The sequence below is a fragment of the Passer domesticus genome, chromosome 1, assembly GCF_036417665.1.
Source record: "Passer domesticus isolate bPasDom1 chromosome 1, bPasDom1.hap1, whole genome shotgun sequence".
NCBI classification, from domain to species: Eukaryota; Metazoa; Chordata; class Aves; order Passeriformes; family Passeridae; genus Passer; species Passer domesticus.
Window position 1 is genome coordinate 53,161,464 of NC_087474.1, and position 25,727 is coordinate 53,187,190.

Sequence of the window (25,727 nt, forward strand, 5' to 3'; positions counted from 1 at the left end):
ACACCAGGATAGGAAAAATTAGATAGGGTTGTAGTCAGTCTTACATTCAAAAATCCCTTTCGTCACTTTCCTCAATAAGTCTGTCAGTGACATACTATTGTATGTCTCAGTCATAATTAAGTGAGATGAAGATTATTCCAAAAAGTAAATTTGTGAGGAAACAACAGGAGGTGCACATCAATACAAAGGACGCAATGGCCCACAACACATGTACTAAAGCAAAGGTATTCATTGTCTCACTATCATAACTACTGGCTTTAGCCTTTTTCACAGACTTCAAAGGATTTTTAAAATTAGCTTAAACTGTTGTATGATCAGACTTTATTAAGAGATGGTTTCTGTTGGACCTCAGCATGCTGAGTAGTGCCAACTTTGGGAACAGAGTAACGAAAAGAAAATGAGTGGGAATAGGAACACATTTGGTCTCCTAGCATTTCCTCACTCTTCTGAACCCCTGTTGTATCCAACATCTTTATATCCACTTCTAAACAAGATTAAGGCTGCAATAACACAAAGGAGTATGATGAGCATATTTAACCAGTGTGATAGTTTACCACAAACTTAAAACACTGCACCAAGATGAGACAGACCTTTAAATGAATAAGTCCCCTACAACAAAATGGTGGTTATATTGGGTTAATTTCTGTAAATTTCTGTATATACAAAAGCCCTCCATAAATACTTTACTAAATATTTGTTTCATGACATGGATATAAGCTTCAGAAGCTTCCCTCTGTTTTTGAGAAATCAATGTGAACATTTTTGGAAAAAAATAAAAAGCAAATAAAACACATCTAGACCACTCAAATTCTGACTATCTGGCCCCAGGAGTTGTTTATATACATCTGTAGTTAACTGCGTAAGAACCTCTTAGCTGTTTTACATTGCCTACACATTACTGATGTTGCTACAGATTAAGACTGAGTTTTAAAGCTGTTTCTATCACTAGTGATTGCTTGTTATCAACATTTTAAAGAGAAGATGTGAACAAACCTTTGAAAAGTGACTGAATACTTCAATGCCAATATATTTTGCATGTAAAATATAAAAATCTCTGTGTGTTTCATTTGAAATCTGATAAATATTTATTATCAATGCTGTTTGCTTTTAATCTGTTCAGGATATCATTCCTCCAGCTCCTTAGTACTTAAACAAAAATGGCATTTACATTACAATATTGCTTGCCAACAATCTCATTTTCTGGTTTAGTCAGCAGCCTTCATGGTTGATTAGTCTTTAATTATACAAATACCTACATATTAAAAAAGTTTTCTTTTTTCCATACTTTGAGCATGTAATTATTTTCTCTTGCATGCAATAACCTTTAATTTTAGGATTAAGCAACTGATTCTCTTTAGTATGGATGGATTTTTTCAAGTGTTAAAGCAAATTTGGGTATTGTATTACGAGGAGGAAAATTAACTTCAGGAAAACCTTTCATTAGTGCATTTGACAGCACACTGAGCAGCTGACAGAAACTTCAAAATATTCAATATACTTGAAAACAAAATGGATACCAATTCTATGTACTCTGAAGTGAACAGCAATACTACTCTGAATTCACCACTCAGCAAGAGAGTGACAGGGGCTATGCAATTCCTCCCTTGAATATTCCTTGCTTTTGTAGTATCAGTGTTCCAGCAGTACTTAGAAGCTCAATGCAAGATCAAGGCCTCATTGCATTATACCAAAAATTGTAAAGGTTTCCAGTATAAAGTGGTGATCAAGCAATGGTAGAAGAATCAACAAAGGAGCAGAAAGGCAAAGTGACATCCCAGACAGTGGCAGACCTGGGACTGCAGTCTCATGCTCCTGACTCCAACAACATATTTACTATATCACTTTGTTTCCTGATGCAAATTGTTTGTCAAAAACGAATTCAGTAAGCAAAAACATAATTGGATAATGAGATTAGAGCTAAATATGCAGATTTAATGTGGCAGTAAAACAATTCTCTCCTTTTCCTGCCGTTTTCACTCATGAGAGCATCGAATGCCAAGTTTGGGTCTACAGGACTGACACATGTTATCTTTATACCTGCTTTTACATTTGAAGTGCCAGTGATTTCCCCCTAGACATAGTCTTTGAATGTCTATGGGGAAAACATCAAGGATTTTTAGAATGGCTTGGTTTGCTCAGGTTCAGTTTATTTTTATATTTGTTTTACATGAACTGAAATTCTGTCAGACACATTTTGATTGCATGGAGAACATGTTTCAGAGTCAGAAGACAGCTAAAAAAACCCAAACAAGGCAGCTGCATTTCTATAGAGTTGGGGAGGGAGAAGAGCAGGAAACTCCATAATAGCATGCTGAGCTTGTTCCTGTCTCATTTGAGTGCTGTGAGAAACCTTCTGCCTCCTTCCCTCACAGTGGAGTTAGGTCCTGTTATAAAGTAAAAAGTTGCAGACATACAGGTAGGATGGAAATGCACACAGCATCTTATTCCAGAATGGTGATCAGTGATAAAATTACAGTCTTTTACAATGCCAGTACTGGTTTTTTTCCCTCTCTCTTTCCCACTATAATAGGCCAGTAGGAATAAAGGCACTGTGAGTAACAAAGACATTTCTTTTTCTCCCTTCTCCCTTCTCCTTCTCCCAACATTTTTCTTTTCTTCCCTAAGATCAGGCCCTCTCCTTGAGGAATTCAACACTGATGGAAACTGCACCCTCAGATGAATCCTGGGAATGAGACTGACTTCACCTTACTTGCCCCTTCCTAGATCCCAGTATACAGCCCTAGTCCTCATCACCTGCCCCATGGGTCATGGAGCACCCTCACTGGCAGCTCTGCTAGTCACTCTGTGAGGTCCCCAAGCTCCTGGGAAAAGGCCAAGAGGAGATCAGCCATCTACCATTTTCTGTCCTGTTCCAGCTGGAGCCACCAGTCCACAAGGATACCCAAACTGGGTCAAGAGCAGTAAGAGACAAATACAGCACTCCAGCTGGATTTGGCTCTGTAGAAGACTGAAAAGAGAGTTATAGGGTTACTGTGCTGAAAATCATGAGTGTATTAAAAACTAACCATTTTTATATCACTTACTATCACATAAATTCAGCAACATTTTTGGTACCAATTTACTGGCCATGTCTAACAAAGAGCACCCTTCTGTAATGTGACTGGGCCTATATTTTAGGCTTTTCTTTGTATCATCAGTATTTTTGCTCAAAGACTAGGATCCTCCCAAATCTGAGTGCTTCTCCAATGCTTTTTACAAGCATGTAAATATTTCTTAACAGTTATACAAAGACATTGACGGGGTGATGGCTGCTTTAAAAAAATCTCATCTCCTTTAGGAACCAGAATGCACCATCGTGATTCCTTTAATAAAAGCAGAATCCTAGCAACTCCATATGTCAGTTTTTGTCTTCTGCAAACTCAGCTTTGCCTTCCAGTGTCTTTCACAAACATAACCTAACTTGGTTCTCCAACTGGAATCCTCACAAGATATCAGGTCATGTCTAAGCTATCCAAAATCAGCCAAGTTCCTGTCCTGTGGGAAATTATCTGAAATTATCCTAGTTTATCATGCAATTTCTCATGCAAATGAAGACGAAAAATGGAATATTGAAATGTCTCAGAAAAAAACCTTGCATTTGAAAATGATTAAGTATTCTAGCTGATTTCAAATCATCACTATGAATGGAAATATTTTCAACTTCTTTTGCTAAGCCAATATTTTTGAGGCTATTCAGTATAATAATTTTTATAAATGTCTTAAGCTGATTTTAAACAAAAGGTATACTTAGTTGTTTCAATTTACCAGGCCTAAAATAGAAAATTAAAAGGAAATTTTGGGCAAGGGAGAAACCAAGTTTATAGAATAGCATCATTGTTGGAAAGAAAAAACACTTAGAAATTTCATGAGTAGTCTATGATATGACAGTATCATAAAAAAACGGTGTGTGTTTCAGAGGTAAGACTTCTTTTTTCTCCTGAGACTCATAGTGTCCATCTACCCTTTCTTGCTCTCTTTCCTTAACTTCATTTCCTTTCTCAGCTGGTGGGAAACTTCTTTATTTGACTTTGTCCCAGATCAGCAGTAAAAACTACAGTGGTGCTACAAGACAAGTTGCCCTAAAAATCTTTCAAACCTTGTTGGTGCAACAAATGCTGGAATTGTAGAAGGCATCTTGTCCAGATGAAAATGTTATGCTGGGGCCCCTTTAGATCCACAACCCATCACCTATCAACATTCAATGGATTCAATTGGTAATTTGTATACAAAAGAAAAAATATAATACATATGATAAAAAATCATATAGAATTTATGATAACTAAAAAATTTAAAAATAAATTTTAGGATCATTGTATCTACAAATTATCAAGTCTCATTATTGATTTCCTGCTTGGTAAGAAGGTGTGTTGTTTTTGCATAGCCTGGCTTTTGGTAGTGAGTGGGCCATGGAGATGGCTTATGTGAGATGCTGCTGGAAGCTTCCACCATGTCCAGCAGAGCCAATCCCTGGTGGCTCTGAGAATGGACATGCTGCTGGCCAAAGCTGGGCCAATGAGAGATTATGGTAATGCCTCTGTGATAACATATTTAAAAAGAAAATCAAAACAAAGTGGGGGCACTGTTTTTTCTAGCCAGAGCAGAGGTGAAAACATGTGAGGGAAACAACATGGAGACACCAAGGTCAGTAGAGAAGGAGGGGCAGGAGGTGCTCCAAGCGCCAGAGCCGAGATTCCTCTGCAGGCTGTGGTAAACACCATGGTGAAGGAGCTGTGCCCCTGCAGCCCATGGGGGTCTATGGGGGATGCAGAGATCCACCTGCACCCCAAGGGGGAGGTGCTCACACTGGAGTGGGTAGATGCCCTGAAGGAGTCTGTGATCCAGTGGGAGACACAGTGGGTAGAGGTGGCCCCGGCTTCCAGGCTGGAGCAGCCTGTCCTTGGAGGACTGCACCCCATGGTAGAGTGACCTATGCTGCAGCAGTTTTGGGAGGACTGTTCCCTGTGGGAGGGACTCGCGTTGCAGCAGTTTTGGCAGGACTGCTGCTCATGAGATTGGAACCACATTGGAGAAGTTCATGGGGAGCTGTCTCCTGTGGGAAGGGATCCCATGACACAGCAGGGAAAGGACTCCTCTCCCTGAGCAGCAGAACAAAACTTCAGGTGACGAAATGACCAAAACCCTCATCTCATCTCCCTGCGTTGTTGGTGGGAAGGAGGGAGGGGTTGGAGAAAAAGGTGTTTTTAAGGGCTTATTTTGCTTCTCACTATCCCTCTCTGACTTTGTTAGTAACAAATTCACTTTGTACTTCTAAGTTGAACCTGCTTTGCCCATGCAGTGTTACCTTCTGGTCCTTATCTCAACTCATGAACCCTTTGTTGAACTTTTTTTCTCTCCTCTGTCCAGCTGTGGCAGGGGAGGGTGAGTGAGTGGCTTTTGTGGGTGTCTGGAGTTTGGCCAGTGTCAAACCATGACAGAAGGACATGTACTGTTAAATGCCCATTTGTTTAAATGGTCCTAATTTCTTCATGTCCTAACCCACAAAGAGATCTTAGAAAGACACATTTTCTGACTGTGTCTGAGGTGGTGACCTCTGACTTATTAGTTTTCCAGTTTTCACATAATTGTTAATTACTTCAAAAAAAATTAGAAGGATGGTGGAGAAAGGCAAAAAATGAAGGATTGGAAAGCTCATGTTTCCAGTCTAACCCCTTTGATAAAAGGATATTTTTTCTTTTGCCTAAATTGTTTCTAGTTGCACCTCTAAGGTCAGAATAAGCCAAGAGAATGAAAGGAACAAGCATCCTGATGGGCTGCCTGAAGCTGCCTGGTGTTACGGATCAGCGTAAAACCAGCTCTCTTTCCTCTGCCTGGGCCGATGTAACTCACTGGAGTGGCAAATTACATCAGACCTACAGCTGTAACCCGACATTATGATTAATTTGATCAGTAATTTCTCCTGTTTTTCATTTTAATCGGTGTGACTATTCTGCTGTGGCAGGTCTTTCAGATCTAATTAAGATAAATTTCAGAGTAAAAGACTTGGCAGAATTTTCGAGTCAAATCCGAGCGTCAAGTGTGAAGACCTGCAGCACTAGTCAATCAATTTCCAGTAAAGACGGCAGACTGTAACTCAGCAATCAACCCATTAACACTTAAGCAAATTTCATAATCTCCAGACCTGTGCTTAGTTACTCTCTCAAAACATCCTGGCTGGCAATAAAAAGGAAAAAGTATTACTCTCCTTAAACACATGCATCTACTAAAACCACCAACAGTATCCAGAAGTGGACACTCCAATAGATCTCAACAATACTGCCAATAAAAGGCTTAATTTTAAGATTTAAAACACAGTCTAGAGTGGCTTTTTTTTTTGTCCCTTGCAGTATGTAGGAACTGAGCAACATCTTTTAGGTGCTTTTTTGCACAAGAAGCCTTTATGATATAACATCGGGGCTATACCACTTACAAAATATTACTCCTCAGATTCAGTAAGACCCAAGCCCACCAGGTTCTCAGTGTTCACTCAGTCCACTTGCTTCCAAGTAAAAAAATTATTTTCCTGCAAGACTAGAAATCTGTGATGACTTGCATTTTTTTAAATACAAAGAGATGGGGGATTTGAAAAATAGGGGAAAATAGAGTAATGTTTTAGAATATTCTCTACTTTCTTTAAAAATTTTTGGAAATATGACTGAAAAAATAAATTAATGAAATCAATGCTAACAGAACAGATCAGCTTGATTTATAAGAGTATCTGAGAGGCTGTGTCAACTTTTTCTGTCCTTAATATCCCCAAGGGTCCTACTCTCTTCCTAGAAAGGCTTTGGAAATAGAAGATCTTATGGGATATGCATCCTGTCCCAAATGTGTTCTGGGAGGATGTTATTTATTTATTTTCCCATGTATTAAATACTTCAGTTGCTTTAGGGAGTTTATTAAATGCTCCCATTTCAGAAGCCAGAGCAAGCTGTTTGCTGGGCAAACAGCTCCACTCTCCTCTCCTTCAGAGAATTCTCTAGCAAATTGTTTCCGTTATTAGCCTCAGCATCTGCCCCTTGGGTGCTAATAATGCCAGTTGTTTTGCTCAAAGATTAACTTCCTTGGCTTTGAATGTGAGTCAGACACCAGTCCTCCTTGTGCTTCTGAAATAGCAACAGCTGCAGAGCATATTTGGATGGACCAGCCAGCCAGTGTTCCATCTCAGAGAAGGTTTCCTCAGGAAATGAGAAGATGTGCTTATCTGTTTGAGATTGCTTAAACATTTCTGCTCTGTTGAAATGCAGTATTAAACAGATTTACAGGGAGAACTCTCAATGTCTTAAAGACCCCAAAAAGCAGTGAACTAAACTACTGGGAGAAAGAGACTGTTGAGGAGAAGAAGATCTGGAATTCTGTTCACTGTGTGGATGGACACAAATCTTACACACAACTGAAGCTAGCTTTTCTGTGGAAAAGACACCCATGAATCTCCAGGGAGACATGAGTACTAGCAGTCCTCAAACAAGCTAGCTACAGCAGGAAACCAGCTGGCATGTCTCTGCACTGTGCACTAGCACCAGGGTACGGCATAGAGCAGAGGCTCTTGAGTGTCCAGTCAGGATAAACTGCCATGTTGTCATATCAGAGAAGTCCAGCTGGTGGAAGACCCAGAAGGGGTCAGTATGGTCATGGAAGTGCCAGAAGAGGTAAGAGGAAAAGAAGAAAGGAGACCCTGGTGGCAGTGAAACTCAAACCCAACAATTTCTCAGGCAAAGCTCAAGTTTGTGAACAGTAATGTCTATGCACACTGGCAAAAAGAAAAGCACTAAACCAAAAGTGCCTGAATCACAACAGCATTCGCTGTGGGTAACAACCATGTGTGTGTGTGGTACATGAGTACCATGATTTCCTTGCTAGTGGAAATTTTTATATGAGTAGTTGCTTGTTCTGCCCATGAAATCACACTTATCAACCCACAAAAATCTTTACAATACTATAGGACTACACAGAAATCCAAAATTGTCAGTAGAAAAAGGTGTTCAAATCTTTCAATTTGAAGTGAACAGTGGATGAAATAAGCAAAGTATTTTCAACAGATCACTGAGCTTCACTCAATTTAGCTGACATGCCATCACTTTAGAGGTGAGACCTAGATCTCGTCTCTTGGAGACCCACCCAAGATCAGCACTTCAACTGGCTCACTCTCATCAGGTGCTGGGCATGAACCTTCTCAAATAAATGCCTTCATGTCTATATCAGATATCACCTTGTGATGTGGGTTACCTCACTCCCTATTGATACCAAAAATTAGGAGATTTTGGACAATGGGTCTGAAGCACTGCATTTACTCACCATTTATAAAATATTTTTTTGTCAAATTGATTACTAAGCAACCTGGGAACAGATTCAATCAGTCATAGAGTGCACAGTATCTTATGCAGAGGAAGTTAGATAATTTTAGCAAAACAAAGCAACCCACCAGACTCAGTGGGATTACAGGTGTCATAATCTCAATCAAATTTTCTTAATCTCAGGAGTCAATAAACATGAGAAAACTATAACAAGTCTTGGATGCAAACACAATCGTAAGGCCAAGAGCATAATCCTTCAAAAACTGGCCTTTATTAAGCTGACAGACTTGTTTGTGACTTCTGCATCTTAAAGATATGTAAATATGCCAAAATCTCAGAAAATATTGAGATTACTTCAAAGCTGATTTTGCCTTAATGAGAAGCTAACCAGTGAATGAGGGTGGGTGGAAAGGGAAGGGGGAGTTCATTTTGTGTGACTATTGGAGCCTCAGACATCTGTGTATATATTCTCCCTCATTTGCAGCTGAGTATTTCAGCCTTTCTGCTTTTCTTTGTTCCTTTGTTATAAAAATGTTGAGTTTCCAAATACATTATTTAAGATTAGTATGAAAATTTAATCTGAAGGAGGTTCTGATTTTGGTATCCTAAAGTTTGCTATTACTTGGAAGATTTTTGTGCTGTTGTCATCTCCTCACTTCCCTTCTTCCTTATTTTTATTGTTATATCTTCTCACTCATCATCTTCCATCAGCTGCAGTAATTGTAGGTAGACTTCTGTGACAAAAGGGACTCTTCAGGAAAGAGTTCTGAAAACAGTCAGAATAATTTTACAGTAAGAAAATCTCTGGGGGATTTCCTGTTTGTCTGTTCCTATTCACATACAAACAGAACAGTAGAAGTCATTGAGAATTCGTCTATTCCTATAGTGTAGCACTCCCTTTGCAGGTCTGGCTATGTGTACATTCATTTTATCCATATCTCAAAAATATACAGTAAGAGTCAGCACCAGAAGCTAACCATTTTTTTGGAGCCACCTAAATATATTTTGCTGGTAGAAAGTGCCTTATTCTGGTAGTTGAGCAGAATAATTAGCTACTTAATACTAAGCTCATCTGTTTTTATACTGCATATGATCAAGTTCTTATAAGTCCAAAATTTTAATTGCATGGAAACTCTGTAAGATGTTCTATCTTACAGAGATATCTATCCTTTGAAGTTGCAATATGCTGACCATTCAAGGACCCATATATTTTGCATGTAATAACACTAAACATTCACAGGATAAGCATATTTGGAGAGGTATATTTTCCCAGAAGTAAAGGTTTTGAAGTCCTCACCTTACAATGTGAGAAAGGTTTTGCCTCTTTTGCCTCTGGATTCCTTTGTCTCAATCAATTGACACAATGAAAATAAACATCAGACTGTGATTATCTTTATGAGGAATTTCACCATTTTAGAAGAGTGGGATGAAAGTCTTCTGTCATCTGCCTAACCCACCACTTCCTGAAAGGGAGCTCAGCTTTTAAAAATTCTTCTCTGGTTATTGCCTCTTGCAAATCAACAATTATCTGGTCCTTCTGTGTTTGGCTTTTATCAGCGTAAATCTGGAGCATCTTCATTAATGTTAGCAAAAAATTAATATCCTGGAACCTAAAGGGAGGTTTTACATCTTTCTACACAATCATTAAAAGACACCATAAAAAGTAGTTTTGTTTTACAGTAGCTTTACAGTCCAGCCCATTGAATCCTTTAAAGAATAGTGATAAAATTATTACAGAATAATCTGACAAGAACAATTTTGAGACTTTTAGCTGGTATACATTGTACTGGCATTATTAATTTCTGATCACCTAGCAAAGTACCTCACCCAGGTATACCTAAGCAAGTCACTTTCATTTAATTTATCTTCTGAAGGACATGACAGCATCTGTATATTTTGAGATATAATTGCTGTTATCCTTCAGTTTTTTGAAACAAACACAATCATCCTCCTGAATTACTGACTTTCCATGACAATTTTTTGAGGTTGCATTTTTTTAAACTAATATCTTTCAGACAGATCCTGAATAATGTAAGAGGATAAAGCCCACGTGAAAAAAGTCAAGAATTCTGAAATGAAATTTTAGCTGTCAAACTTTAACTTAGTTGTTCTTTATTCCCTTAATATTCTTCAAACAAAATCCATTTCACTCTAGTTCATAAAGAACATTACCCTAGAGGACATACTACCTCTGACTTTTGTTTCAGGTTGATTTTTACGTCGAAGCATTGAACATTAAAAAAATCCACATTCTAAGCAGCTATTATGAGGAGCTGCTGCCAAACATGTGCTCCCTCCTTTTGTTTGTTTTTTGTAATCTGCCTGTGTGAAAGAAAACAATTTCAGATCCAATCCTCAAGATGGATGTACAAGGGTTAGGCAGCCTTTATCTGCAGGATAAATTCTTCTAAAGAATGGAAAGACAAATTTCATGGAGATGTTACCACTGCTCTGATTTAGAAAAGTATCCAAACAACCATACACAAAGTAAACATTAGTTCCTCTGGAAATATTTCTAGGTGTCACTTGTTTGCATATAAAAGTGTCTCAGAATTCCTGGTAATATGACAGAGCATGCTTAAAGTTTTAATTACTTCTAGGGAAGCTTAAGCAGTATTGAACTTGCTGTAGAAATGCTGTAGAGATGGCTAGAAGACCAAAGTAATGACCCTACACACATTGCTTAAGTCGAGGGCTGAAGTAGTGTGCTCAATTCTGGCTTCTCTTGTGGTTGTCAGTACACAACGTATTTGTATCTGTGAACAAACTTTGGGATTTCATGGCTATTTAAATGGTGAGGATCAGAGAGGAAAGACCATTAAAACTATTTATCCAACAATTTATTAACAAGTTTTTAATGCTGAGCCAGAACTAACACCTAATGACTTCTAATTCCTTCATTACTGTTCTGAAAGTGAACCAGACATGCAACTGGCTTGGCAGCACTGGCTGAGCTCAGCTCAGGGGAAGTGCCAGATCTCTCACACTGGTGTATTTCATTAAGTTTAATCCCAATTCCTAAAATGTTCAAGGGATAGTATTTGAACTAAAAACACCTCAGAGTACTTGGTTCCCTTCTTTCACTTCTGTTGTCTGCCACTTCCAGACTGCCCTCAGATAGGTAGTTGTAAGCATGAGGATGCTAAAGAGAGAGATATGCCAAGGTATCTATGTGGAAGTATTGTCATCGGCACCTAACAGGAAAGCTTTTACTTACTTTTATTGTACTTCTGAAAATGAGAGGTGACCCAGGGAAACTAACAGTTGAAAGCACCTGGATAATCACAGATGGGACTGAAAATACTAGCATTCACCTGAGATTTACTTTGGGATCAAAGGCTATACAAGAGTTAAGACCTCAGATTCAGTTAGTACAACCCTCTCGAGGTATGTTGTCTGAGATAATCCAACTTCTTCCTGACTCCAACTCTAATTTATGTGTGCATTTGCTTTGTTTATAGAAGTTAATGACATCTGAAACACAATATTTAGCTGGCAGTTTAGCAAAATATCATGTGTATAGTTAGTGTGCATATATTACAGACGTACCAAGAAAATAAAATGCAACAGAAGCTCCCCTAAAAATATCTGTGTCTCTGAATGTCAATAATCTGCATACAAAAAAGCCCCAAAGCACTCACTAACATGATAGATAGGGCATTAAGTGATGCATATGTAGTCCTTAAGACAATACAGAGAAAAAGCTTTAGAAGCATTATTCTCTACTCTAAGAAAAAGTTCAGCAAGCAAAGACACATCTCTTGCAGACTTTTAAGTCTATTATCTAAACCATTTTAAAAAATCAGATTTGATGCAATTTAGTTGAAGCTCAGATTAATGCAGGTTTAACTGTCCACATGCAAGAAAAGCTTCTTGTAAACCAATTCCCTTAATTGTCTAAAAAAAGGATTGTTTAATTATTAAGCTAATGCAGTTTTATTTCTGCAGGAAATGGATCCAAATCCATCAGTGTGGATAGAATATTTTAAGTGGTGTCTCAAAATTTAAAGACTAAAGTTGATAGAGACTTTTCTGGTTTCTAAGTGCAGTTTCACTGCCTAGTGAATAAGACTCCACTCCACAGACTACCCTGGTGTTCAGAATCACACTACTTATGGGTGCATTCAAAGCTGTTCTTGCACAGTGTGAATGTAGCACGTGTAGTGCAAGAACACCCAGCTCTAAAAAAATAGAACCACTGGACCAGAGATCTCCTGTTTCTGCCCAGAACTTCTAAGACAGGCAGAGCTGAGCAGCAGCATGGATGTGGTAGCTGCTGATCCATTAAAAAATAACCATGTTAAACTGTTAAAAAATAACTCACTCCAATGAGTGAGTATCAATGAATGGCATTAACTGGCATCCTTAGCTTTGGAACCTATACTAAGAACCTTAACAGAAGTATTTGATTATTAGCAGGATAAAAATTAGGACTGTAATTTCAAGAGGAGAGGTAACACATCCACCCCCTTGCACATGTCCGTTAGCAGAAGCTGACACTCAGGATCATCTCCTAATGAACTGCTAATATTGTTACCCTCTTAAGTTATCATAAAGGTGACTGCTGGGCAAATGTCTTTCATGAATGTCACATGATGAATCTGTGGAAAAAAATTAAACTTTTCTGTGTGTTTTACGACATGAGAATTTAAAAGCAAAAGACATTTACTCTTCAGGAAGCAGCATCCTAGAACCATCATTAGGTATGTTCTGGTTCATCAGGCCTTTAGCTGTTCTAAGCTGAATGCCCATAAGGATTGAGTAATACAAGGTAGAATTCCTCAGCTATGTGGTCAGAAGGTGTAGCCTTTGCTTTGTTTCCCCTTGCAGTGAGAAAGAACGCACATGCTGTTTTCAGACCTTTAGGGATTTGTATGTAGTATCCTACCTGCAATGGATTTGGTGAAGTAAGAGGAGACGGAAGGCCATGCCCTGGTGACTGGCTGGGTTTCTGAGGGGAGCTGGAGGACTGTGAGGCTGGAGGTTGTTGGCTCTGGCTCTGGGACTGCGTTTGGTTCTGCTGTGGTGGTGCTGATGGCTGTGGCTGTGACTGCTGGGTCTGCTGGGTTGGCTGTGGAGTCTGTGCCTGCTGAGCTTGCTGCTGCTGCGGCTGGCTTTGCTGCTGCTGCTGCTGCTGTTGATGCTGGAGCTGCTGAAGATGCTGAAGCTGTTGAAGCTGGGAGTTCAGGGATGAGGTAGCTGTGAATTGTAGAGAGGGAAGGGAGTTATACAAGTTTCAGTAAATACCTACTGCTTTAAAAGTATTCTGGATAAAATTCTGGTTCTGTTGCTTTGAGGGGCACACTGCTTAGAGGACAGCTGGCCCTAGACTTCAGGATGTGGGAAGAAATTGTTCCCATCAATAATAGCTTGTGATTTTGCCTGTGTAATTCTGTAGTAAAGAACCAGACTTCCCTAGGGGCAATGAAAGCAAACCTTTGAAAGAGCTAGGTCTGCCCACAGGATGGGGCTCAGAGCTGAGCAGGAGGGGCTCAGACAAGCTTACCAGTGAAGCCAATGGGAATATTCTCTGTCTATAGAAGAGAGGAACAGATTGTCACTGTACTTGTAAGTACATCAAGAACTCACAACATGACCCAGTCCTGTTATGTAAAGGAGGAGAAAGCCATAGTCATAAAATAAAGGATACTCTGAAAAGAACTTTGTCATGTTATTATGCAATAGGTATCAGGAAATAAAACATTCAGCTGTGAAATTTCTTGTGTGATGCTGAGGGAGCAAAAAATACCTAATAATATGTGTGTCTCTCTGGAAAAAGAACTGCTTCTTATAATTCACATCTAAAAGCTATAAATTCCTTCTTGTAACTTGCACTGCTCCCTTACTCCTGATAGTTAAGATCTGTTGTGTTTTGCTAGCATATGCTTCAAACATTATGTTTGGAACTGCTCACATCCACCTGCTGGCACAAAGGGCAAACTTTATTTCCCAGAGGCACTTTCAAACTGACTAGGACATTCATTAAATTCGGGAAGACAGGAAGTGTGTCATAGGGATGTCACTAAGGAAGAACAGCTTTAAACTGCAGCAAGAGCATCACAGAAGACTGCTTTCTGGGATTATGCCCTGAATAAATCACCTCAGTCTCTAGTCACAGAGATTTTAATCAACATCTTAAGGATTGAACTAGCTAGCTATAAGATCCCAAGAGAAACAACTTGCCGAGGTCATGATGATATTTTTTGCTCTGTATACTGCTTTGCCAGCACCACCCTGTATTCTAATTTATATCCAGAGAAGCAAAAGCAAATTGGGAATTAATTAAATTTGTTATTTTTAAAATGGCACTCAGATTTCATGGCCAGAAACTCTGTTGACCAAGTTATTTGTAGACTGGCAGATAAAGCCATGTCATCTCCACTTTCTTTTCATGCTGACATCCCTATTTCAGTTTTCTAGATGTCTATGCCCTGAGGCTGAACCTGAGGTCTTGGTGCAACTTATGAAATCAATGAGCCATAAACTGGAATAAGAAAAAGAACAAAGACAATGGAGAAAGATGAGGCAGAAAGGGTAAACTAGAAAAGGCTGTAAGAAGGAAAAGTGTAAGACTAGATAGGAAGAGCTGCTGGCTCTCCACTCCCATGCTCATAGCTACTCTAAATTTTCTTTAATCAGATGCAGGAATCAAACTAGAAATATGCTTTAACAAGAATTGCAGCCATGTGTATGTGACTTCAACAAAGAATCCTAACAATACAAAGGAGGACTGATAATACCAATGTATTTCTATCAAGAAAATTACTCATAGAAGTTTTGTGTTTCAACACAAAGCAGAGTGACCATCAGACTAAAAACATGCGTGGTATCTCATGTAAGAGAAATTACCCTGGAGAAGTAAGGGAACACTCCCATCAATTTCCCAATGAGAATTTGTACCGAAATGCCCCAAAGCCAACAGGGTAGTGAGTGGAAATATAATCCAAGGCATGTGAGAACAAAGAAGGTGGTTATACAAGAAAGCAACTGCATAGATTAATTAATGATTCATAGCATGAATCATCTCAGATGGCAAGGAAAACCATTCACCAATTCTACCTGTAGAAGCAGAAAGACCTTTACCAATCCCACAAGGATAAAAGAAATCTAGACCAGCTCTTTCTATTGTGCAGACCATTTCTTCATGAACTGTGATAGCTTAGCAGACTGGATGAACCACTGATAACCAGAACCAAGACTTCAAACTGACCCTTACTGCATCCACAGACTGCAACACAGAAATTGATTAAATGACATCCCACAGAAGCATAACTTCTAATCCACATGGCTCATGAAGAGAAATGAGGGGCCATTTTATGTTGTGTGTGTACAATTGGACAGGAGGAGACAAAACCTTTGCATTTAGGACTAGAAAAGCTTTACTTTCAGTACTGCTCAGTACTTGAATGTTGGTGAAACAGGAAGACAGATATTCTACCATCCACTTTTGTACTGGAAATGAAAACATTCTTGCTGGGGTAGAAGATATCCCTGAAGGATAATCTGATTAATTACTTCATGGAAAAGTTTCCAAGTTTATTGCCAGCAACTGCACAAAATTATTCAAATAACTTCTTGTGTTTTCATGTCATTCCTTTAAAAAGCCTCTCTGAAGACCATCATCATACTGAGCTATAAATTGCATTGAAGTGGCTTGGAGAGGTATGGTTGTTTAACATGCTGTTGCTAAACAAACAGATAAGGAATTGGAAGAAGGACTGTTAGATCAGAAAAGGTGTTCTGAAAGCCACACTGTAGGTATACCATGAAGGTGGATTTAGGGCTCTGGATCGTGCTTGTAGTCTGGTGTTCATGCTGCCAGATTGCACTTCCTCTCACAATGTGTGTGCTATCCGCAGCAGGGGTTGTGTCATGTTATTGTTTGCAATCAAATCCAATCCAATTCCCAGAGCTTGCTTGCATAGCTCATCCATTATAAATAGTATACCTGTCTAGCATTTGTCACTTTCTGCAGAGCTTGGAGCCTGATAGAATTTCAGGTGGTACAACAGTGCTATGTCTGCATCTATAAAAGATAACATGCACTGCCTACCTCACAGGAATCTTTTTTATGACTTACTGGCTAACAGCTGGGTAAAAATTTGACATATTTTAGTGAAAAGTGCTACTTTCACAATTGCATTCAAGAATTAAAAAGGTTTGCAAAGAATTGCAGAAAGTTCTTTTTATAGTTAAAAAGTTCAACATAAAGTACATCACTGTAAAAGAGAGACACAACTAAAAATGTATGCAAGCAATAAAAAACTGTGAGGAAAATCCACAAAAGCTGTGTGACATTTCAACTCTCCCTAAAAAAAATACGTCTTAGATATATACCAGGGATCCGGGATGATGGTAAATATAACTGATATCTATAAAGAAACAATGGCACATGGGGTTTCAAAACCTGTGGTTCAACAAACTTCTTGCTTGCTGTGGTGTTGTGGCAGACTGTCCATGAGATCACCCCAGGGTTTATGATCCTACTTTAAGCAGATTATACTTACTCATGGTATCAAAAGCATTTGATTAGAATAAGAGGCATGGAGTTAAGTGGTGGAAATCAATGGTCAGGAGGCAGTGAAAGCAAACTTTCTGATCTCCTAGGTCATCTACTGCAATACTTGTCATAGATCTCAGGCTACTTTGTGGATCAGACAAAGTTAAGACCTAAGGTATATACTCCTCCTTGACTTTCTTTGGGGGACTCCTCAGGCATAGTGTTGCCATGCATTTACAATGTTCACACAAAATGTGTCATTTCATATTCTATTCCTCTGCTGGTTACCTACACAGGAAACTAAAATGAAATGAAAATGCCCTTCTGCCAAATAGAGAGTTACAGTCGGGAAAATTCACCTCTGAGGCAACAATGCTGAAAGAAGCAGTCTGATCCATGACAGGGGAATGAGTGAAGCTTTCTTGTAGTGGGCAAACTGAAGAGGGTCTGTCTTCATTTCCCAAGCCTGATTAATGGAAAATAGTAGCAATTCCCTGCTGCCTCTGGCTAACATATTGTGACATAAGTAGGGGAATATCCCTGGTTTTACTTTAGGTTAAAACATACATTTTAAAGTTTAATCATGATTCTCCAAAAAGCAGGGAACAAACGTGTGCTCACAAATGTTTATATAATGAAAACAAGTTAAAATTAGGACTCCTTTGTCATCTTTCCTTTACAATATAACCTCAGATTCTTAAGACTTCTATAGTGTTTGGCAGAAGATCAAATTAATATTCAGGGATTCAAATTGTATCTAGAATCTGCTCTTGTGGATAACCTTCATATAAATTCTGATTTATTTTGTTAATGTTTTGTGCATGTTTGTTTTTGTGTAAAGAGGAAGGAAGGGTAGGAGGAATAATAAACAATTTTAGCTTACAAACAACTGTGCTGCTCTAGCTTCTCTCCTCCTATTTATGTAATTGCATAGTTGTTCTTCAGTGCCTTGATACGATGTACAATGGACTAAAAATAAGAAAATCATACATTAAACCTTTTCCTATTTGACTGAGCACAATACTTGACTCCTGCCATTTCAAGGGCTTAATGCCTTTTTCCACTTCCCCTGTAATGGAGAATAGATTTGCATTGCCTTAAACTGAAAAGTGTAACTAACTTTAGCATCTGGGCTTGCGTTTGAACTGACATGGCTCGCTTTTTTTTCCACCCTGTTGTTTCTCTTCTAATGAGGTTTTTGCCTTTCTTTTCTTTGAAACAGATTTCTAAAGAATGAATACACACACTGAACAATCTAATGCAAGCCTGCATTTACATTCTCTCCCTCCTGGGTAATGAGGGGTAGGTTAGCCAAATACCCGTGTTTTTCCATATGCTCGGATTTTCTTTTTGTGAGTAAAATGTGAGTTCTTTTAAATATGTTATCATCCTCTCTGTGAAAAAAAAAAAAATCCCTGAAGGGTTGGACTTGTGGCTGAAGAGATTAGTACTGGGATACAGAGCATATTATTTCTAAATCACTGGCTCAAATTCAGCTTAGGTCTATATAGGGAACAAAATCATAGCACTTTAATGGTGCTTCTGCATGTTTTCTACCATACAAAAGATGCATTTAATGTAAAGAAGTCTTATTCATACACAGATATCCACAGAGAGCCTGCCTGCATTGGAAGAAGTTTGCCATACAGTCAAGGTAATAAATTGATGGTCTCACAACATCTAATGAGGAATATCAAAAAGACTATGGTGTTGAATGACATCAGTTGGCATCTTTATTTGCACTTTCAGTAGAGAGGCTAAGAATGGAAAGAGTACATGGATCAAGTCATCTCCTTGTTCCTAAAGGTGATCACTCAAGGTTACAGCTGCAAAACACAGATGGAGTTATGAGGAGAAACTTGCTTGCCAATAGTCCTCTGCACCAGTTCTGGAGATAAACAGAGGACTTCATGTTCTAGTGTTGTTGCATCCAGCATTGTTCATGAGCACTAAATTCACTTTAAAGAATGTAGGCAATAAAAAGGAAGTATTAAGAAGAAAACCATCATAATTTATATGGTGCCTGTGGTGTCTCTACATTTTGATGAATGCTGGAGCTTCCCTGAAAAATGATCCACTGCATTAAATAAATCTGACTTTTTTTTTCCTTACCAAACTTTAAAATGTACTATAAGCCACTAAAATCTTGAGAAAAGAAAAAAAAAATAAAGAAGAAGAAGAAAAAGTTCTAAAGTGGAGAGCTTGACTAAGTGTCAGAACAAGTATATTTGGATATTTGGAATAATTTCAAATTTGGGCTATTTTCCTCTAGTTTATGACAATATTCTGTGAGTAAAGGTCCCTGGGTGTATTGTAAAAATTGCATTAACCTATTTAAAATGCCCAAAGGCAAAAACAAGCTGGAGAAATTAGACTTTAATAAGCCATTCACTTTCTCAGTTCAAATGGGACCTTAGGTCTCATATTGTACAAATGGTTGAAACATTAACTGGAGTTGGGATATCACCAAGACATAGGAGATCAATCAGGATGACTTGTCTTGGGATTCTCATTCAGATAGGCAATTAATCATAGTATGACAACACTGTAAGTGTCTGAATGCCAAAGTCTGTGTGTCAAACAAGTAATCTAGATATGCTAAATTTCTAAATTTTACCAGCCTTTTTTTTTTTTGTGAAAACATGACTCACAGATCAGGGGTAGGATCTTCCAATTAGGTTCTTATGCCAGATAAAAGCAGTTTTCTAATTACAGACTGCAGAACCAGTCCCAGACTGTCTAAGAACAGAACAGAAAAATCCATTTAAGTGGTATGGTATTCATACAGAGTGGATTTCCAGGCCATATTGAGCCCATAACGATGTTCCTGTGGACCAGAACTTAAGATAACCCCCCAATTCATAAGAAAAAAAATCTTCAGGACTCCTTAGCAAGAAACTAATCAACAATGAAAATATTATAATTTAAAGGCAACACAACCCAATGTAAGATTTCACAGCTGAAGGGATATGACAGGGAATGGATGAATGACACAAAGAAATTAACTTTGAAACAACAGTCTGCTGACTCAGAGAACAATGACCATGATTTATAATGGACATAAAATCTTGGCGTTCTGTGCATATACAGCCTTTAATGAGAGAAACTGCAGCTTATTTTTGCTCTCCCTTACTTTTTAGATGCTCTAATATTGATGGGAATAATAATTTTGATGGAACTTATGCAGACTAAGTGTTTGATGTACTCAAAGTAGCAATACTTGTAGAAAAAGCAGTGCAACAACATACAGCCTCAGAAGCCTCGGAAGAGGTTGTGGAGAATCCTGTACTAGAGTTCAGAGCGTCACAGGTCCCCAGTCCACCAGGTATCGTGCCATTTCTCCTGACAGTGTGCCTATATGAGGCTTTGGGGAAAAGTCTCATCAAGAGGAGCTTGGTGGCCTCAGAGCAATTTTGCATTCTTTCAGGTAATAGATCTGCAATTGTATCTTCTATAATTGTTTATGGTAAATGGCTCTTTAGACAAATATTTACCTAGTTGTAGCTTCAGCAATGGTTCTTTGAAGATTGGGAATTACAAGAAGTCTCTTCAAGGAGTCTTTGAAGTGAGTGATGTTTCCTTAACTAAAATTACTGTAAGTGAAATGTACTGGGTATTTTGTACATGTGTATGTTTGCAGGGCTTTTTTTTTTAATAATGTGATGAAATAGTGGATCAAAATATTTGTGATTTAAAAGGTTCATCTGTATGCTGAGTTTGTGAAAGTGTCCTGGGAATGGCATAGGATAATGTCACATTATCCCAGCCTCAACCTAGGGAAGCAATACGTGCTACAGCATCCAGCAGATGACTTGGTATGAGTGTTTGCTTTCATGTCTCAGATGCTCACTGCAACCATGTTTCTTTCAATTTTCACTTCCAGTCTTTTCTGAACGGAAAAGACTTGAAACTCTGTTTTCTATTAAGAACTCTAAGAGTCAAGCACCTGTAAATTCTGCTTTTGTGTATGAATTCCAGCCAAAGAAGCTAGCTGAACAGCAGTGAGAAGAGGCCATGGAATGACTCAGAAAACAGCAAGATATACACTATAAGGAGAAAGGGAAAAAATGCAGCACAAACCTCTTCTTTTCTTTACAATCAATAAAACTACAATAACAAGTACAAGACCAGGTGCAAAAATGGCAGTTCTACCTTGCTGCACACAAATTCTCTGCTGGAGCAGTGACTTGAGCTTCAACCTTGTTAACAGACCCTGTTTTTCTCGATATGGCCTTGAACATCTGCTTTTACCAAGACATGAAAAATTGAAAATAGCAGTAACAGGGTAAAAAAGGTGGGGGAGAACACAAAGCAAAAGAAAACACATGGCTGCAATGCTCCCTATCCCTGTTTAGGGACTGAACACTACTCATCAACAGCTGGGACATAAATGCAGTACCATGTTGAATATGATATTCTTCACCAGGCACAGAAGAAAAAAAATGGACTAAAAAGCTTTGTCTGTGTCACAAGGGGCATTGCTTTATTAGCTGTGGTCCAGAAACAATCTCAAGCACAGGATGGTGATGAGCTGCTGTGCTAGATGCTGTAACATCACTATGTGAGCAAAAGATAGAGGTGTTCTTTCTTTATAAGAGGGATTAGTGTTTCTCTATACTATGCAACTACCTCCACACCAGAAATTATAGAAGAGCTAGGAAGTGAACTTTAATTTGGCAATCTGTCATACCACAAGCTATTCTGGAATGTACGTACCACAGCAAGGTACCTGCAGTTTTCCTACTGTTGACTCACAGTAGCTCTATTTTGCTGTCTTTAAGAATCGTCCATGATTTTTAGTATATGCCATGCATAATTAAAACCACAAAATTTAGTTATGTGCATTTCAAAACATACTATAGTATCTGTAGCTGTTTTCTTTTTATGATATTGAAGCTGACTACAGGTCAGTTTGAGGCAATCTGCTTATATCTCTTTTTCTAGGGATATAGGCAGATTCTCCCTATATCCCTTTTTTTAAATTTTACTTGCAGAGATATTCAAAACAAAGATAAACAATAGGGAAGCAATGGTTCTAGACTGTGCAGTAGGTATTTGGCACAGATGGACTGACTGCTCAGTTTTAGTTTGCAGTAAAATGAGAGTGGCTGCATATGAGATTTCTTTACAGTCTCTACAGCTCATCAGCAAACATCTTGGTGCTTCAGATGCTACTCCTAGTTTGGCTGTGCTTGGCACCTATCACCTTTCTGCAGCAACAGTGAATTACGTGCTCTTTGGGTGCTTATGTGCTCCCATTTAACTAATTTCCATTGCTCACCAATAGAATAAGCAACCTGGTTATTCACATACTGCTACATATTCTACTACTCATCAGTAAAGAATTTGGGTGGGAGACATAGGGAGAAGATTTTATAGTCAATCCTCATTCACAGGCTGTGAAGTCAGTCACACTTCTGTTAGGATGAGACCCATGCACAGCTGAAGAGAAGGACTGGGGAGTCCAGAAAAGCAGCTGCATTGCACTGCCCAGTCAATGCATTGTACACTTCATGGCTTCCAAAAGCACATAGGAAACCCCATGCTGTTTGGTAATTTGCACATTTTTGAACACTGAAAAGTAGCAGTTAAGAGCAGTCCTTTACAAAAAGGACTGCTCTTTACAATCTCCATCTAGATCTTACTTTGGCTCTTAAGTTGCTTCTTCAAGGTTAATTATTTTTATTTTGAAAGAAACACATAGACATTAATAAAAGAACTTCCACTTAAATAATGTATTTATTTACATGGAACTGGAGTCCCTAGTTATAGAAGGAGAACAAAATCAAAAGGATGTAAAGAATTTTGGATTGGCAAAAAAGATATTAAAAATTATTCACTGTTTATGTACATATATTCAGTCTGAACAGAATATTCACACCCTTTTGATGCAGTAACTAACTAATACCCTTATCAATGAAAATATTTGTTTTTCCAGACCAGCTAATAGAAGAAAAGCTGAATTTGGTTGCTAACCTGTGATTCTACAAAAAAACTAACACAAAGCTAGCCTTTCTCAAAGAAACATTGCCCTAATTTTAATATTCAGAATAATGAAATATTTTAAATAAGAGTTTGTGTCTCATCAGTTCTGTTAACTATATCAAATCTCAATGACGCTACAGAACATTACCAATGCATTAAGGCTATTACACATATTAAATACACCTGCTATTAATAGCATCCTTTTAAGAATTATGGAAGAATCCTCCGGAATTTGCTCTAAAAATATAGAAAATTCGTAAGAGAATGTATCCTAATAGGTATATTTTATTCACCCTATAAAAACATACTGGCAGTGATGCATCTGGGTTTTGTGAAGTTTCCAAACAACTACAATTTTCTTTTAAAATTTTCTTCTGTTATATTTCACCTTTTCATAAAATAATGAAAGGGCTACCTCAAACTGTAGAGAATTAAGAACATTTTTATGATAATGAACATACTGGTCATAATGTGAAATGGATTGTTAATGTATAGCCATAGATAATGATGTTTGGGGGTGGAGGGCAAGAGGAAGGAATTTGCTGTTAACAAATTCCCTTGTTTTTGAAATGAGTGAATTTCTTATCCTGTTGCAAGTGTCCACTGACTAGTGTAGGTAGAAATACTACACTGTTAGTGTAGTAATCATCGCTACAATACTTACTGTCCTAAAACATCACTACCATATTTACTGTACTAACTCCAATGCCAAGTAAATGGAGATGAGCTTGTTTCAAAAAAGTGTATTTTATTGAAAAGCCTGGACCGTTCAACAGTACAAAACAAAGAAATATATGTCAGTGCTGATACAAGATCTAGCTTTTTTGCTTAAATTAACTTCTAATTTTAAAAGTTAGTGGAAAAAGCACTGAGCAAGTGGGATAAACTTTCTGTCATGGCAACCCTGAGAACAAAAGTTGGCACAGTTAGTGCACATGGAAATTTGAAACCACTACTTTAGATTTGTTTTGCCAAGTTTTAACTAAGTAGATACAAAGACTGTTCCTTTCATTTTCAGTGCCAGGGATTTTGTCTTTACTCTGTTGATTTTAATAGCTCGCTCAGAAGCTTGGAAATGAATGTTTCTTCCATCATTAATTTAAAACTTTTCCATTTGCCAACTATGAATGTTTATTCTACTGTGTGCTTTCAATTAAGATGAAATTAATATGGGTCCCTTTGATTTTCCACCCAAATGCCAGGAAGCATGGGGCAAACTATTTTTTCATCTCCATCCTTCAGGCAGAGCCAGGTCCAGCTTAACAAGACCACAACACCTCCCCTTTTCTCCCTCTATACCACAGTCTTCAAAAATATGGCCAGTTTTGGACTCATGTTTGTCTAAAGTCTACCTGGAAAGACCAGCTCTACAGAGGGCCTCCAGCCTTCTATAGGCTATGACAACTCCTATGGCCATCATCTTTAGTGGTTCAACCACTGCTGCTCTCATGCACAATCTTCTCTTTGTGCACATAAGGACACAACAGCTTCTCTTCTCTACCAGCTGTAAACACATTTACTTCTTTTTAGCTTATGGAATTTTGATGGCACTCCAGCAATTCTCACCTTTGAATCCTCTCCAGAGAACTGAAGCATATGCAAATCTGGCTAAACTATATTGTCAGAAAATAATATTATAAATTTGATTGTGATAAAAAGCTGTGCAAAAGATGTGTAAATTCCTGCCTTCATTTTTTCACAGATGTATAAGGATGTTTTTTGCCAATAGCTACTCAATCAGTAGACCTTTTGAGAACGGTACCAGGAAATAGCTAAAAAGATAAGACCCATAAGTGGAGGTTAGTGTTCTTTAAGCAATCATCCAGTGCAAAAGATTTCATTAAGAGGCTTGCAGAATACACTGGTGACCGTTTGATGTATCTGGATCACATGGATTTTCAACTCATAAAGAAGCTAATACCAGGAAAGCATCTTATGTTTTCAAGTTTTACACTGGAAAATTAAGAGTGGAAGCCAAGAACATAAGACCTCTGATACTTGTGAATCAACACTGGTACACAGACCACTACAGACAAAAGCAGAAGTAATTTTTTTTTTAAATGCAGAAATATTCTTAAATAGATTAATTCTAGCACCTCTTAATCATATCTCACAGTGAAATGACATCTGACTTCATGCAAAACAGCTTCAGCCAGGAGCTTTGCTGGTTTAACTGATATAACAATGATTTTCAGACTTATCACAGTATAGCTGCAAAATAGATAAGGTTTAGATGTCTGCATGATTCTCTCACTTTCTTCAGCTGCAATTGGGAGTGGCCTTTTTGCGGTGCACTGTCTAATGGGTGTCTTGCAGACCTGCATCTCACTCAGTGTTCCCCCTGTCAACAGCTCAGAGAAGACTACAGGGAAAATGTGCAAGGCACCACCTGCATCTTGTGCCAGCATGGCTATGAATACAGAGCACATGGCACAGAGCAGATCTCTCCTGCTGAAATTCAGAAGAATGCCATTGGCTTATGTACTGATCTGCAACTTTAATTTTCCCACAGAAAACTTTAATCAGAAACCACTTTCATAATTTGTAAACGCTGCCAAATGTTTGATTCCAGGCTGTGTAAGTGATCAAACCTTTGGGTAGAAAAATAAAACAAATAGCAATCAAACCACCAAACAAAGAAAGCAGTTATAAATAATTAAATATGCTGTTCTGACACATACTATTCCCATCTGGATGCTGTGCTTCCATGATACAAAGCACAGCTTTCCTAATTAGGAAAAAAAAAATTAAAGAACACCCTCTATGACAGAACAAGTCAGATCAGAAACAGGGATTTAGGACTGACTGTCTTATACAAAAAGATCAGCACCTGGGAATCTACTTCCTTTTCCTGAACCTACCAGACCTGCACCACCTTGGGCACAGCAGTTAATGTCAATCCCTCACTTTCCTGTTTTATAAAAGAAAAAGAGGGATAATAAACTTTACTT

The 25,727-nt window shown here is 38.2% G+C and overlaps 1 protein-coding gene across 2 annotated transcripts in view; it reads right to left on the reverse strand.

The window, feature by feature from the left end:
• Positions 1-25,727, reverse strand: part of POU6F2 (POU class 6 homeobox 2) — a 251,731-nt gene that overhangs the window by 84,325 nt on the left and 141,679 nt on the right. For both annotated transcript variants that reach the window (XM_064420667.1, XM_064420662.1), the window contains exon 4: positions 13,180-13,490. In XM_064420667.1, the coding sequence (XP_064276737.1) occupies positions 13,180-13,490 (311 nt within the window). The remainder of the gene's footprint in view (positions 1-13,179; positions 13,491-25,727) is intronic.